This window comes from Andrena cerasifolii, chromosome 13 (genome assembly GCF_050908995.1).
Source record: "Andrena cerasifolii isolate SP2316 chromosome 13, iyAndCera1_principal, whole genome shotgun sequence".
Taxonomy (NCBI): domain Eukaryota; kingdom Metazoa; phylum Arthropoda; class Insecta; order Hymenoptera; family Andrenidae; genus Andrena; species Andrena cerasifolii.
In genome coordinates this window covers 8,009,256-8,025,591 of record NC_135130.1, presented here as the reverse complement: position 1 = coordinate 8,025,591, position 16,336 = coordinate 8,009,256, and the positions used below count along the sequence as shown (strand labels likewise).

Sequence of the window (16,336 nt, the reverse complement as noted above, 5' to 3'; positions counted from 1 at the left end):
CTTTCGATCACAAATCAGAAGCGACTAATCGAATGGCGGAGGCGCGTGCGCGCGCAAGCCTGTAATTTTTCGAACGAGCGCAAGTCAAGGTGCGCGATAATTCACGCTAAACCTGGAGCTTGCATGCCAGTACTAGCGTGCTTATAGCTCAGTGCACTCCGAAGATAATTCCCTTGCAACACATGCGAATACGTATCCCTGCGATCGCGAGAGCAACTCGTATGTCTGTGAAAAAGAAAATTCGTTGAAGTAAGTAACGGAAGTGACAACTACGCTCGTGTAATAGCTCTGTTCGATCACCTAATTATTAATCATACGCAATTGAAATCCCCTTATTTATTCATTCTGCAAAGTAACTTTCCCTGGATTCATTTAGTTCGCTGGCAATTTTTTCGACTCACTGCTCTTAAGGAACTGCATTTTGGAAGCAGCGTTAAATTGTTCTGGAGCCCTCGCCTTGTCGAAGCAGAGAGGAATCGATTTTTCCCGAGAAATTGAACGATCGCAAACGGTTTCCTGAGTTGCCCAACAGCTGTTCTATTCACAGCGCCTGGTTGAATATTGCTCGGCAATGTGGCAATTTTAAGCTTCGACAGGGAAACTGAACGATCGTGGCGAATATATATGGAGATTGGAAAGGAATACGTGTCGCATCGCCAAGCTTATTATTTGAAAACGGGGCGCGTAAATTTCCCGCCAAAAGTTTGCAGTGCTTCCTTGAATCTAGATAAAGAGAATATTCAAATGATTTTATTATTATTATGTTAACGGAAGTATAAAGTTAGTGCAGAATAAAATATACAAAAATAAATGAACTCTATCCTTAAAAGTATTATTCGCGCTTCATGTTAAATCAGTAGCGCACACAGGATTTAATCTTGGGGGAGCCGAGTTGAAGGGATAAGAATACTCTTACTGCAAATTCAAGAAAATTCATTAGGCGATTTTAAAAATTTATTTAAAGAAAAAAATCCAATTTTCTTTTCTTTTTACAAAGCTCTTGAATTATTTCAGTCGTGGTTACATTAATCTCCTTTTTCCTTTTTCTTTTCGATATTTTCAAAATTTTTAATAGTGGAGCTCGATTGACAGTTACGAACACAAGTTCAGTCGACATAAATGTTTCATCTACAAGGTCAAACAGCGGAGTTTACTCGGTTAGGGTGCCGTCTCCTTATCTACCCTTCGTGATCATAATTCGTCTGCCTATCAGGCGTTAACGCGATGTAAAGAATGTAGGGGTGAATGCTGCACCCGTTCCACCCCCTTCGCTTATACCTGAGGCGGCTATTCTTGTTACACAGGAATGCAAATTGCTCTTAACTTCTCTGTGACGCGTGACTTCTGTCGCGAGCGGATATTACCGACGTCTGCACGATTATTACACTCGTGCGAACCTTGTACTTACACTTGACCTATTTCTGCACGACGCGACTGGCTGCCCGGACATTTCGGCGTGCGTGGGTTTCCACAAATTTTCCACACGCGGGCGTAACGACCCCTCCATTCATACAGACTTTAATATCCGTAAATTTAAAAAATAAATTGCACGAGAACGTTGCAATAAATCCTTGGAGTCTTCCTAGTGCACCTACAAGCGGTATAAAAATGATTGTCGACGTTACTTGTAGTGCCACTTCTACTAGTGCACCCAACTTTTTTGGGGCTGACTATAGTTCTCTGCGGTCGAGGCATATTTGACGAACCCGTAAAAGATTTCGAGGGAGTCCCACGCATTGCCCAGTCGCACGAATGGAATACTTGACGGGCGGGAAGGAAGAACGTGTTCTTGGAAAGCGTGGTAATCAGCAGCTTCGCCAACTAAGGGCGATACGAAAGACTCGGTTCACTCAGTACGCGATGGGAATCGTGGAAACTTTGCGCCGCGGCGGCCATTGATTTATCGATACCATCATAATCAGATGACACGTGTTTTGACTTCGTTTCCCCTCGGTCTACTCTATTTTACTTGCTTCAGTTGAGTTTTTAGAAATACGTGGTAACGTATAATTTTATGGGGAAAGTGGTAAAAGGGGCAAGCGCAATAATTGTCTTGACTATTTCCATTTTTATTCTTCTCAATTGTTTCTCATGGAGTACTTGAAACACTTGAAATCTGCCCACCCGATTCTCTTTTTCAAGGTCGATCCACCTGTTGGGGAGTAGGGTGGCACGTCCATTTGAATTCTAAAAGGGAACGCGGTCAAGCGACCCCCTCGAATTAATTTCGTATTTTGGGATTTTGCAGTGTAAACTACTTTTAATTAAGCTCCGACGCTCAGCCGTTTGTGTATAATATTCGTTTAAAGTTTGTCGCACCGGAGAAAACTAATACCGCCGGAAAAAGGAAAAAGTTTACCGCACAAAAAGTCGCGGGTTCGATTCCCGATATATTTAATATTTTTTTTTCTTGCTAAAGAACTAGAGAAAGTTTATTTCTGTATTTCATTTAATCCTCTAATTCCGTTCGGTAATATTCTAATTTTATTTAAACATTTAAATTAAATTAAACTTTAAACGTTGACGACAAAAATTATCTACAAATGTAGCGTACCTACGCTACAACATCTCAAAGAATGAAAAAAAATCCTAGGTGACCACCCGGCCGCCTTCCCTTGCAGGGGCCCACGGAGTCTAACCACCCTCCTTTGCTTTCAGATGAGCGAGTCCGTGAAGGTGGCCGTGAGATGCCGGCCGATGAACGCCAGGGAACTGCAACAGGGATGCAGGGTACGTCAGGGAGGAAAGAACGTGATGCGCTCGGTAGCTCGCCGCGTGCACCCTGATTAGAGGGGAAACGCGCCCCCCTCTTCTTTCCCGTTTTGTTTATCCGGTTAAGTACGCGGAAAACTGGTCATCGTTAATATCGAGCGCGTTGTAGCCTAGCGACTGGCATAGCAAAACACGCGGGCTTGCATTCACCGGCCGCTGCAATTTTCCCGCGGACGATTTTCCACCGGGCCCTCTGCACCTACAAATCCCTCCGCATTTTTCTGGCTGAATTTCTGGTGTGGGGGGAATTGGCTGGTGCAGGGGATATTGGGGGTTACTGGGGAATTGTAAACAGTACTAAGGGATAACTAGCGTATGGGAGAGGGTACTGAGGGATTATTGGAGCATTACTAGTTAATAGTAGAGAATACTAAGAAATTACTACGAAGTAGTTGAGAGTACCAAGGGATTACTAGGGCATAGTAAACTGTACTAAAGGATTACTGGGTTAATAGTAGAGGGTATGAACCAAGGGATTACCATGGAGTAATAGAGTACCTACTAAGGTGGTGTCGACATAGAACACTAGTTTATCAGACCAGGCTGATACTTCCAGTGTATAGCCTACTGCACTTGAACAGAAGTGGTTGGTAAAAGAAGCTTCACTTTTCCACGTTCCCCCTTGAAATCCCAACGAATCACAACATTATCAGAGCTCGTCAGGGGGACTGAATTTTTCATTGGGTTTAGACTGTAACTTTCCACTAGTTTCAAGCTACAGACTTCCCTAAAGAATCTCTAAACTTCTACACGCACGCCAAGCAGTAGTGCCATCTGCAGTGCGCATGCGTAAACCGAAGATGCGAGAGCATCTTCCTTTCCGCGATCTACAGTTCCAATTCTAACCTATCGAACACCTCATATCGATCCTCTACTGTTTCTGACCGGCTCCCATTAACCTCTTCTGCAAACCTCACTGTTGCCTGGTACACATATTACTCTCTTAGATAGTGACACGGTGAAATCTACGTGAGGGGGGTTGTACACGTGTGCTGGCGTGCCACTGTGTCAACCACGTGTGTCGTCACGCGTGAACGTAGGGAAAGGTGACAGTGCGACTGTGCTTCTATCGATTTGGCATATATTTCGTGGCATCAATAAGCACGTGCACGTACGGTAGATGTGTGCGGCTGCTATCTATGCACCGGTGCATGCACCGATCACTGATTCGCTGGCGTGTCTAGCGTTCCTCCTAGCCCGTTGAATATATTATGGAATGGTAAATTTAATGACGACTACCCGGCACACGACGCCCCGTGATACGTAGCCGCGTGAAACGCTGACGGACGTTTGATGGCAGCGCGCCCCTCCGCCATGTGCTCCAAGCTGAAACAGTTCGAGAAAGATCATCTACGATCATTATTGCAGATTTTCGTCACTATGCTCACGATCTTAGCTCTCGTAATCCCCCAAGTGTATAGCGGTGTCTTTAACGTCTTTCAGAACACAGCTTTGCACCAGCGACTGCAAACTTCGACATAGTTTTTTGGTTTAAGGAACCAATATTTTCATCGAATTTGTTGCTATTTCCGCGAAACTGAATCGATACATGCCAGAACTATCGTTAAACCGGTGTTGTCACGGATAATGGGCATGTTCCGCTAATGCGTTGATGCAATGTTGCCCAAGCTTCTCAGAAACCGATCGATTGGCTAGTTTCGTAGACCGGTAGACTAGTGTGCCAGAAGCAGGCATATTTTTATCGTTCCTATGAATTATTCTACGACACCCCTTCATTTACCGTGACTTTTATGTTTCCCCGGTATTTATGCGAGCGGAGGGAAGGATGAAAAGTTAATGTTCCCAGAAATAGGAGACATTTGCGTGTATCTCCACTCGTACTTCGATATTAAAATTAGAATGCTATCTGCGGACGGTAATTCTCGATGAATTATGAAAACATATTCTTGTTTCAATATTCAAACGATAGAACTGCAGAATGCAGTATGCTTGGCAGGAGATAGTAGAAAATGAAATGAGTCCTTCTACGTTTCGTAATTATTAGTGTTTAAAGATTCGGGTGTGGGGCGCCTGAAGCACGGCAACTCGGCGGTCAACGGTGCGCATGGGTCTACTGCGCAGCGCTATTGCTCCACGCGCGCCATTGGTCGCCGAATTGCCATCCTCCAGGCGCCCCATTCCCGAATTTTCAAACACTAATTATTATAACTATGAAACGATGCTTCCACCGCAATTTTACTATTCTTGATTTTCATCTTATTTCTTTACGTAGAATCAGCTCCTTTATGTTCTACTATCTACTGCCGAATACCGTGTATAACTTCTTTCTGGCCTCAGCAAACTCATGATAAGATTAACTTCAGTTTCCCAAAACTTCTGAAAGGCAATATTGTATTAAACAACTTAGAACTACCCCTGCGTCGTACCCTTATCAACTCATCCATCTTAACCTTCCTCCAAACCGCCCCAACACCCAAAAAATCACCCCTGAAAGTCCACGAAACTACATCAACTGTATAACATCACCCTCCACAGAACGTGGTGACCATCGACAGCCTCACGAAATGCTGCACCCTGGAGTGTCCAGCGGCTGCTGGGCCTGGAAACGGGAAAGTGTACCAGTTCGACGCAGCGTTCGGCGCCGAGGCCACCACAGAGTCGGTGTACGAGAACGTGGGCTCGGTGATCGTCGAGGCTGTCCTGGACGGTTACAACGGCACCGTGTTCGCCTACGGGCAAACTGGCTGCGGCAAGTCGTACACCATGCGCGCCTTCATCGAGCGCACCTTGGACCACATCTTCGAGGCCACGTCGACGGCCAGCTCGGAGATGAGGTACCTGGCGTTGCTAAGCTACCTGGAGATTTACAACGAACGGTTACGGGACCTGCTGCAAGACGACACCAACGATCAACTGACCCTGAAGGAGGACCCAAACCGAGGGACCTACGTGGCTGGAGGGTTGAGGGAGGTTACTGTCAAGGACGCCACCGAGTGCACCCGTTTGGTGGCACAGGGGGATAGAAGGAGGGCCCTGGCGGCCACCAAGATGAACGCTGCCAGCTCCAGGAGCCATGCTGTGCTGACGATATCCCTGGAAACGCTGGCGATTAATGACGACAGTAAAACAGAGAACACTGTGAAAAGGGGGAGGCTACATTTGGTGGACCTGGCTGGTTCCGAGAGGCAGACGAGGACTGGGGCAACGGGGGATCGGTTGAAGGAGGCGGCTAACATCAATCTGAGCCTTTCCGCGCTGGGGAACGTGATCAGCGCATTGGCTGCCGGACATGGGCGACATGTGCCTTACAGGTAGCTTGGACTGGTTGTCTTGAAGTGGATGGATCGCGGATTATGTACTGAAAAGCTTCTCTTAAATCTTCTTGCAGAGACAGCAAGCTGACGAGGCTCTTAAGGGACAGTCTAGGTGGCAACGCAAGAACTTTGATGATAGCCTGCGTAAGTCCCAGCGATGTTGACGCTGACGAGACCCTGAGCACGCTGCGTTACGCAGCGAGGGCTCGATGCATCAAGAATAAACCTGTGGTCAACGAGGACCCGAAGGATGCCTTGCTCAGGCAGTACCAATTGGAACTGCAGCGTCTGCGTAAAGTGTTAGAATCAGGCGATCAGTCGATCGTGAAACAGATTGTGAATGAAGGGGGTGACGATGACGAGGATGGCGTCAGACAGAGGGAATTCGTGGACGAAGTGGAGAGGCTGAAGAAGGAATGTGAGCACTCGAACCTGTCCGCTCAGAAGCTTCGAGAGGAACTGGAGGCCCTGAAGTCTCGTCACGAAGTAGGCGTGATCGCGAGCTTCAAACCAGTCGCTCAGCAGCCCATGGACGAGCAGGACCTGGAACGGGAGGAGAGGCGAAAGAAGAAACGGGAAGCAGCCATGCAGGAAGTGCTGAAGCGGCTGGGGAAGCTGACCATCGGGGGCGAAGAGCAGGGGAACACAGAATTGAGGAGGCGCAGAGAGAAAAGGCGCAAGAAACTGGAAGCCCTGGCCTCGGCGCTGGAATCCAGCGCCCAGGAGGGCAACGGGAGCGTCTTCCAAGTCTACGGTCAGCTTAGGTTGGTCATGAAACGCCGTGGTACAGCAGTGTCTCTCGAGGCGCGAATGGATTTGGATTTTCACTCTCGAATGAGATTTATATAATTATTATTTTACAGCGGTGTAAATGTTGTCAATGAATTGCCGAGATTCTTCCAATTAAAACGAGTACAAACACGGCATACTTTGGAATTTTTTTAAAAATAATTAATATTTAAATAATAAACCAGAAAATGGTCCGATTCATGCCGTGTTTGTACTCATTTTAATCGGCAAAGTTTCGCCGATCCGTTAAAGATACTTTCATTGCGACAAAAACCGGAATGATAAAAATTCATTTTTTCATAAATCAGGGTGGTGAAGTTGCATTATGTGTAGCACTTGGAGTTCCGTTTCCGGAGCCACTGTTGTACTTGGACAGATCCTGGGCATTGCTTCACATCTTAATTCTAAATCGTAGGTCCACGGAAGACGCTTTGAAGAGGATGTTGAAGCGAGTGAAGCAGCTGGAGGCGGAGGCAGGCGACCTCCAAGCATCCTGGGACGCAGAGCGCCGCGATCTACTGCGCAGGGAGCTGCTCACCTCCCAAATATCAGACGCCATGGTCCCTCACCTTCGACCAGGCTGCCCTTTACGCGATGTCGCCGCGGTCAGGTCCGCAGCGACCTGGTGCGACGAGCTGGCTCGCTGGAGGCTTCCCGACGTGTCCACACACATCCCTCTTCCTCCAGCGTCCTTGGTGCCTAAAGAAATCACAGAGTGCTCCATAGTGCCTTCCAAACCCGACCTCAACAACAATAGCAACGCGAAAGACACCGAGAACGAGGTGGACAACGACGCTGACAACGAGGAGAGCAGCGAACAGGAGGAGACCAAGAAGCTGGACATCGCTGACACGTACTTCCGGCGCAGGAGGATCGACAAACTCCTCGCCCATGTCAGAGAGGCGAAAACTTTTGGTAAACACTATACACAAGTTTCAAACCTTTTGACCACCGCTGCAAAATTCTGAGATATTCGATTCCATTAAGAACTATTTTACAGGCACACCAAAAATGGCGCACTTATATCATAATTCTGTTACAGAAGCCAGCAATCGGCTGAGCAAGTCGGTTGGCTCGGAGGACTTGATCCCCATCGGTGGCAACTACCTTCAGCTGAACGCTCTGAATCTGCAGAGCAGCGCGCCAGTGATAGGCGAAGTGGACAGCTATAAGCCTACCCAGCGTATGCAGCCAGGACGCTTTGGTCAACCTAGTTGGCTGTCAGAGGAGAACAGCAAGGGTTCTTTATTAAATGCAGCGAAAAGGAACCCTCCTAGAATCCTGGAAGCGCTGCCCTCTTATCCACAGGGCACAAACGGAGGCATCAAGTTTGCGAACAGGATATCCGACAAAATGCCTGTCGAGCCTGCGCGTTCGCCCACGTGCTGACGTTGAAGACGCGACTAAATAGTGATGGGAATTGGGAAGACTGTAGCAGGAAGATGTTAACTTTTGGAATGCCTATAAGGTACATCTTAAAACTTCGAGTGCACTTTAAACAATAGTTTCCCAATCACGTTGCTGGGTTAACGCAGGACCGCTTTTTATGACACAACCTACCTGTATAGATTCTCAGAAATTTCACCTGGAGTTCATAATACTCATTCCGATCTGCCTCGTGATACGTTTTTACGATACTGGCTTGAAGCGTAATATGTTAATTAATTTTTTCCCCCGACCTTCAACTCCGATTATAATGCCGGCAAGACATGAATCCTAGTCGTGGTTCTTGCAGCAAGCAGCGCCTGAAACGAGATCTTCTGTAAGAGCTACAGGGTACGGTGGATGCTGCAACATTCCCCAATTTGGTTAACGACGTCCACAACATGGCGACGTTCTTCAGCCCGAGAAGATTACATCTACTGACCATGGGGCATTCCTGTTTCAGCTTCTTGCGCCGCTGAACAGTGATCCAATCTTACAATCATCAACAATTTCACTTCGAATCAACTCGAACGCTTGAAAACGATTTACCGATGTTCCCCACCTTCCAATCCCCAGCGAATTCCATTTCCCAAGCAATCTAACAATTTCCAATTCCATATCTTACGCGACCAACCTGGAGCACCACTGAAGCGTCCAATTTCCACGATAGCAACAAAGAGACTCCTGAATATTTGCGAGCGGAAAAAGTGAGCCAGTGGCGGCCCGTGAAAAATTTCTAAATCGCTTAAAACAGCGGTGATGCGATCCGCATGGTTTTGCAAAAGAGAAACCGCGGCTGGGAAAGCTGGTGGATGTTGAAAAACCGTATCGCTGCCCCGAATATTTCAGGGCGCGTTAGATCGGCATCGACGTTCCGATCTATCAAAGGTCGTTGCGAAACCCCCGCACGAGGAGGTTTAAGGTATCCACTATCCGCGCGTGCTTCGCTGAAAAACAAAAAAAGTGCCAGAGAAAGGACCGTAGTCGTGAACGTCGTGTCCGCGGCTAGCGTTTCTGTACATACTAGCTGTAACGTAACTCCTGTACATAAGCGCTGTTTGATTACCGTGTACATACAGTGGAATAAAAAGAAGGTTGATCCAGAGCGGTGTAGTTCCTCCATCGTCGGTAGGAGCGCGTTGTTTTCCTCCTTTCCTGGGGAAACGTAGCGCAGGCTGACCATTAACGAGGACTGTATACGTTCTTCACATACTGTTCTTTATTCGTTGGATGATTTAAGACGGTCTCGTCACGGTGAATTGCGTTCGACGACTCGCTGCACGTCGGAGGGAACAGACTCGGGCACTATTTCCGCCAAGCTTCGTACGAGTGTTTATTCGAGTCGTATATTGTCGTGTTTGACTGAAACTTTTTTTTTTAATATTTGAACGGTATTTTTAGATGAACAGGAATGATTCATACTCACGATGCGAGTATGAATTATTTTATTTTGTACTTGTGATAATTTCTGATACCGTTGACTTTTCAGTGAAATATTAAAAAATAGGTTTATTTATTATTTAAATTGCTTTCTTCATAAAATAACGCGGAGGGTGGGGGGAGAGCTTAAAGCTAAATAAGATAATATATTGTTTGTAATAATACCTTATGCTGGGGAATACTTGAGTTATCTAGCTCATCGAATATGGGTGCAGAAGTGGTCAAGTAGCATTTACTCTCGGGCAGAGGTGTACTCGGAGAAATTGGACGCGCGATTTCATGGAACAGCGGAGAGGCTCTCTCTTAAAATTACGCGCTGACTTTCCACAGATTTCCGCGGAAACAGGGGACACCGTGAGCCGAGAAGAAACTGCGCAAATCAAAACCATTCGCCCTGATAATAATAACACTACACGGTTATGGTACTTTTGCGTTCATGCTCAATGCTGGAGGTGAGTCATCCGTCAATTTTCCAGCAGCTACATAGCCTGCTCTGCAGTTATACAGAAGGAGAAACGCAGCAGGCTCAATAAAGATCTCTGAAAGAAAAACATCGACTACTTATCCCTTCCTTCGTGCTTTTTCCATTTCTATTATCACTTTTCCTTTCGTTCTGTGTACCTTTCCCACTGGGCTGTACCTTTTCGTGCCATAAAAACGTACATAATTATCACCCTCATTCATGAGAAAATTCCACGCTACTGAATTGAAACCTATCGAAGTTTCTGAGGTGTAGTTCCAGTAATTGATTGGCGGCCATATTGGATTTCGGTCTGCCTTCAAGAAAGGCAATGACAAGCTATAATAAGCAACGACAGATGAATCACGGAAGAATAATCGACTGAATAATTCATGCAGCAAGAGACTTTTTCAAAAGTTGACGAATAGGTCTTCCTGGAATTATGGAACCTATGTAACTGTCGTAATCTTTTTAAGCAATACTCCTAATTGGACCTCCTGCTCGCGTACTATCGCGCAGTAGAATTGGGTACTTTATAACCAGGCACAGGCTCGCCATCATTTCTTGCGATATTCGCGATATCTTTGCGTCAGAATAGTCCGAGCAGTTTCTAAAAAGTAATAACTGATAAATAATTGTGCTCTTGGACCACTTTTGAACTCGAAGACACGTGAGAACTGAGGAGGCAGTTGCTACCAAAATAGTGACGATGTTAATAAAGCAAACCTGAAACCTTCAGTTCCCTGTGAAGCACTTATTGTTAATTAAATTATTAATGCAATTAGAAAGAGGTCGATGTTATTCATTTAAAAAAATAAAGAAGACTCGTTGCAGTCACTCGATATCCGGCTTCGTATCAACCTTAGCAGCTGCAAAACAGAGTTTATTTATTTATCAATCCTTCGTTTATTTACTTGCGTGACTATGCATCAATTGCACAATAAAATATCGCGCCGTTTTTTGCGAGCAGTGAACGCAAACAGCTATGCAATCAGTGAACGTAAATTGGTTGTCAGCTGGGTGTAAGATACGAATGCAATAAAGTAGCAACAAAAAAGAAGCCTGGCCCGATACACACCTTTCATACGCCTTTTATAATATACTACTATGTATATTGATAATAAATTTACCATCCTTCCTGTGGGCAGAATAATTGTTCCTCGGTAACGTTGTGCAACACTATTCGTCACCAGTGTTGACACGAAAAAGGGGAATAGCTGCTCTGAAGTGATGATTAACTTGTCGTTAATGGTCGAGATAATAAAAAAGTGTATAATATAAAGGCACAGATCGGTGTAAGGAGATTAAAAATAATATGGCAACGTTTAACACTAATTACCTGCAAAAAAGTCTAATTAACCCAATTCGCTATTTCTTGCTGCTTCAATAGTGGGCTTGAAAAAATTAAGTGCTCAATGATTTGAAATAAATTACTTTCAAAATATCACTGAGTAACATTTTTTATCACTCCTCATAGTCGTACTATCATTAATTTAACCAATCACAAAAAAAGTAATCGTAAAAAATTATAATCACGAAGTAAAATAAAATTGCACGAATACGTCTACATTCTAACAACTTCCTAAGTACATAATTTAACAGCCTTCTAAGTGTCATTAATATTAATAACAAATATCTGACGGTCAAGAGACTTTTAAACTCTGAAATTCGGGGCCCTTGAAATCCCTGAAATTCAAAATCTTGTTCGAAGAGTTCGAATAGAAGCAATCACAGGTTCGTGAAAAGGAACTAGTGCCCACGAAGAATTTGTAACATCTCACTTTCGATCGAGAAATCGATCTTGAAATGTTGCGAATGTTAGAGCGCAAAAGGTAGGCGAAGCATCCCGTCGTTTTAAGTTCTCCGTCGAGGAGAGAATGAAAGTAAAACGACGGAAGAAACCGGCCTGCCGATGTCTCACTTTTACTTTCTCTGTTCAGCGCGAAACGCGAGGCAGCATCTCGCCGGGCGGTAAAAGCCGAAAGGGGTCCACTTTCCCCGTCGTCCTGGGGCCTGATCTCGCCGCTCTCAAAAATCCTTTGTCATTCGTGTGGTCACGGCTACGCCGACACTTTCGACGTCGCCTGCCACCGAGCAGAGCCACATGTCTTCCCTTTCGTATCAACATATACGCCTCTTAGAAGCTGAACCGATCGACGCCGCTTTTTCTGTTTCTCGATTTCGTCACTTAAGCACACACTCGGTGCTCAACTTATCCAGACTCCTCAGCTTTTACTTCAAGGCAGCTTGGGAAAATTACTACTAAAATTAAAGTAACGGCACTTTTCGATAAGATACAGCCTACTGGGGAATATTTATTGCATCACTCTCAAAATTCACGCGGTGCACATTTTTGCAATAATATTTGCCTGGTGGAAATAATAAGAGAGGTATAAGTGATAACGTGTTGATTCGAGTGATGCAATAAATATTCCCAGAACTGTATGGCTGTGATTCTGGATTTGCGTTTTAGGAAGATAATACTGCGATGAAGGACACCCTTCCATTAAAATTTTCCTCGTCGATATTTTTGTGTGATTTTCTTTTCTCAAAACACGTTTTCTTAAGGGGTAATGCCATTGCAGAGCCCGGAAAGGCAGCCTGATTTTGAGATTTTTTTATGCGAGTACAGTGAATGGAATACAAAATCTGTTTGAAGGCCTTTTTTGTACATACCTTGGAGTATGATCACAATTTTTTTAAAATTTTTTTAATGCAAAATGGCGGCGCCACAGCTCAACAAAAGTAGCTTCTTCTGAAAAACAGTGTTCCGCGGCCGGAAAGATTTCTCCTTCAATTTTTGGCCTAGAACAAAAAACTAAAAATGTTTAAGTCCTATATAAGATTATTTCGGGAAGTACATAAGGAAATTAAAAATCGAACAAAACGTTTCAACAGTTTCGAGGTTATGGCAGTTTCGTCACAGCCACCACCAGTCAGTAATATTAGATAAAATTAAAAAAAAAAAATTATCTTCAAAGATGTACAAATGCCACCCAAAATATTTTTTGGCCCTGTGACGTTTACTGTTTCTAAAATAAAATCATAAAAGTTAGTTGCCTATTTCTGGGGTGATTTGGGGTACCCTTAAGTTCGCTTAGGGTTCCAAAGTTTCGCCATCAAAATATTATAGCTCTAATATTCCAGCGAATATGGGAACACTTTCCAACCTCGGTTGCCTTTAAGTTGCCTCGGATGCTTCAACTGAGCATTGCAAAACGGACAGCCAAAGTACCGTCGCAACTGTAAGTGTATTCCCAACGCGTGTTTTTTGTACCCCGAGGAAATAAATGATTACTTTTTTTTTACGGGTAACTGCTGATTGTGAAACGCGCGATTAGAACGTTTCCTTCACATGGAGATTGCGTGGACCTCTATCTCGTCCTAAACTCACGCAGCGGAGCCTCGGGTCTACTTAATAATCTCCGCACCGTAGTTTATTAATTCAACTATGCCCCGATGGCATTACAATAGCAATTTACGATGCGACGTTTCTTGCGAGCCTTTCGTAAATGTCGCTCGATAATTTGTTTACTGTATGGAATATTTATTTCAATAAGAAGCTGCTGTATCATCTCCGTTTTGTTTCCACACTTCCCTCGATTATATTATCGCAGTAAAGGATTTCGAGGTCACTTTCAGCGATAAAGTAATTCTCCAAGATTATTCAAACACAAGCATGCATCTCAACGTGATCACATTGGTAGCCCGCAATGTTTATACGAAGCGCGATAAATATTCCTACAACGCGTTTAAAACCGACCGCGTATGTAACTCTACAAAATTATAATTTAACGATGAATCACATTTTTTTACAGCGCCTGGTACATATTGCACTAATGCAGATCGGCAACGATAAAATGAAGTAACGCGCACAGAGTTAGCTGGTTATCTACATCACGTCGGGATTACGTCACCCTAAATACGTGTCAACTTGAACTCGCGATAACGAGTGAGCGAACGGATTCTCTTGGCAGCTCTTTAACCGGCAAGTTAAAACGCGGGATTACAGAAAACTACGGCTCCGAGAGCAGGAAGAGCATCGCGCCACGTAACGCGAATCAGAGCGGAGCACTGACCTTGCCGCTCTTCGTGCTCCGCAGGACGGTTGCTACGGCACATTTCCCCCGAGGGAAAGCCGTTTAAAATTGAAATCACTGCCACCGGAGCGGTCACAAAGAGCCATTTTTTCCGTCAGCTGCGGCGGCTCCGCGTTATTTCGCCGTGGCAACTAAAAATATCGGTATAGTCGAGAACGTGTGCCGGTGCCTCTCAATGTCGGAGGCTGCACGAGGCGAAGTAGGCAGCTCTTCGTGTAGTTTTAGACACTTTCTTTCCAGCAGAGATTGACGTGGCAATTATCGACACTAATTGCAAAATCTAGGTCTCTGATTTTGCGTAAAAGTTTCTTTAAAGAATAAAATCCAGTTTTCCTTTATTTTTCTAAAGCCCCTGCTTTGGGGGTGTCAGGGTGGTGGTATGTGAAACTGAACCAGCTGGCAACTCATCCAGCTTACAATTAGCACAATCTTCTGGCTCCACCGACTACGAAGAAGATTGGGACGAGAAAGTGACCACGAAGAAAATTGAAATGGTAATTGCAAACGCGGAGGTTCTGATGTATCCCGATTTTTCTAAGTAGACATACATTGGCTAATATCTACGAAGATGTATTAAAGGTCTCACTGCATAACCAGTAGATTCTGATCAGTGTCGCAAGACTAGCTCCTCGAGAGACAAAGACGCTCCATGTAACTCTGGGGTCACTGTCCGCTAGAGTCATCGAGCGTCCATGTACACCAGGAGGGAAAGCATTCCTCCCAGGATCTCTGGCGAGGTGCAGGACTTATTTTCTACGCGAGGCACGATAAACGACCGGCGGTTACCGTTACGAGCCGCTTACTACACACTACGCGCCCCTTTAAGCGCGCTAGACCCACGTGTAGCCGCGACAAGGGGCGCCCCTTACTCGGGGCAACCAGTGTGGAAGGGGCCTAGACCCGCGCAACGCGGCCTAAAATAAGAATTAGCCGAATGCAATGAGTCACGTCGCGGGTAGGGAAAAGCTCCGAGTAGTGGAGTTGCCTGGAGATGAGAAAGAAGGGACGGAGTTGTGTTGAATCGTGGCGTTGCATGTGCAAGTCCGAGGGGCACGTGACGATACGGCCGATCTCCATGCATGTGTAATCTTATCTCCGTAGAGAGACAAGGAAGGTCGCGGATACAGTTAAGTAGCGGCACTTTGATCCACAAATGTACCACGTGGTCAAGTCTTAAGCGGGCTTGCCGATCGCGACACCGATAGCGGCTATCAGTCGGCCCGAAGCTCAGCGGTCAACTGAGGAATTTAAACGTGGGGACTTTAACCCTTCCTCTGCGGTGCCAGTGGGGGGTGCGTTACCGGGAACCGTTAAATTTATGACGGTGAGTCAGATGGGCGCCTTGATTAGTAATATCGTGGTGTAGCCCAATGTTTTTTCATTGAATTCCGAAGCTGGCACGTGTTTACATCTGATTTTCTTGGAATCGAAGATATGGAAGTGCGCCTAAGATAGGGCACCTCCGCGATCTTCTAATATTCTCTTCTGCCATTGCTTGTTAACCCAATGAAAGCCTGAGCACCGCGCTCCCAGTGACTCAGATGACTGTCCAACCGACACTTGTCGAATGTTTGTAGACCAATTAATCTACAAGCTGGCAGAGAAAGAACGGAGCCCACTTCCTGTATGGGGGCAGCGAAGAAGCCTCAGGAATGACGCACCGTCTGCGGTATAACTCATTCTTCACACTCTTGTGCTTTCCTTGTGCTTTCTTCCAACTAATTTCAGAGCACAAAACCACACGGTTCAGGTAGCACGTTTGTTCCTAAAACGGAGCACGCCCGCTTTCGAGTCGACGTACAGTAGCTGCAAGAGGTACACGGAGGTGTTAAGCTCGGTAGAGCGTTTAAAGTAGCCACGCACGAATCGAGAGAAATAGGAGGTGGCCAGCAGAGGTCCGAATCGAAGCCGCTGGGATGGTTTAATTGAAGACCTGCCGTACCTTTGCCAGCTACTGTACCACCTCTGTCGCCCGGCCGGGAGTCACGTTCCCCGCGACAAAGCTGATTAGTCAATCCGATTACATTCCAGGCGATTATTTTCAAACGCAGCCGGCCCGCGTAAAAGGAGACAAT

The 16,336-nt window shown here is 45.5% G+C and overlaps 1 protein-coding gene and 1 long non-coding RNA gene across 2 annotated transcripts; one reads left to right on the top strand and one right to left on the bottom strand.

The window, feature by feature from the left end:
- Positions 1-136: 136 nt before the first annotated feature.
- On the top strand, positions 137-8,225 carry LOC143375942 (osmotic avoidance abnormal protein 3). Its single transcript, XM_076825632.1, has 6 exons — positions 137-249; positions 2,659-2,730; positions 5,269-6,044; positions 6,122-6,811; positions 7,252-7,751; positions 7,879-8,225. Exons 2-6 carry the CDS (start codon positions 2,659-2,661, stop codon positions 8,223-8,225), a joined length of 2,385 nt encoding a protein of 794 aa, XP_076681747.1. The 5' UTR covers positions 137-249.
- Positions 8,226-9,495: 1,270 nt separating this feature from the next.
- On the bottom strand, positions 9,496-11,615 carry LOC143375968 (uncharacterized). The gene is made up of 3 exons (XR_013087007.1): positions 11,501-11,615; positions 9,867-11,383; positions 9,496-9,629 (listed from the first exon to the last, which is right to left on the bottom strand). It is a non-coding gene; the product is annotated as an uncharacterized LOC143375968 (long non-coding RNA).
- Between the last annotated feature and the right edge of the window lie 4,721 nt (positions 11,616-16,336).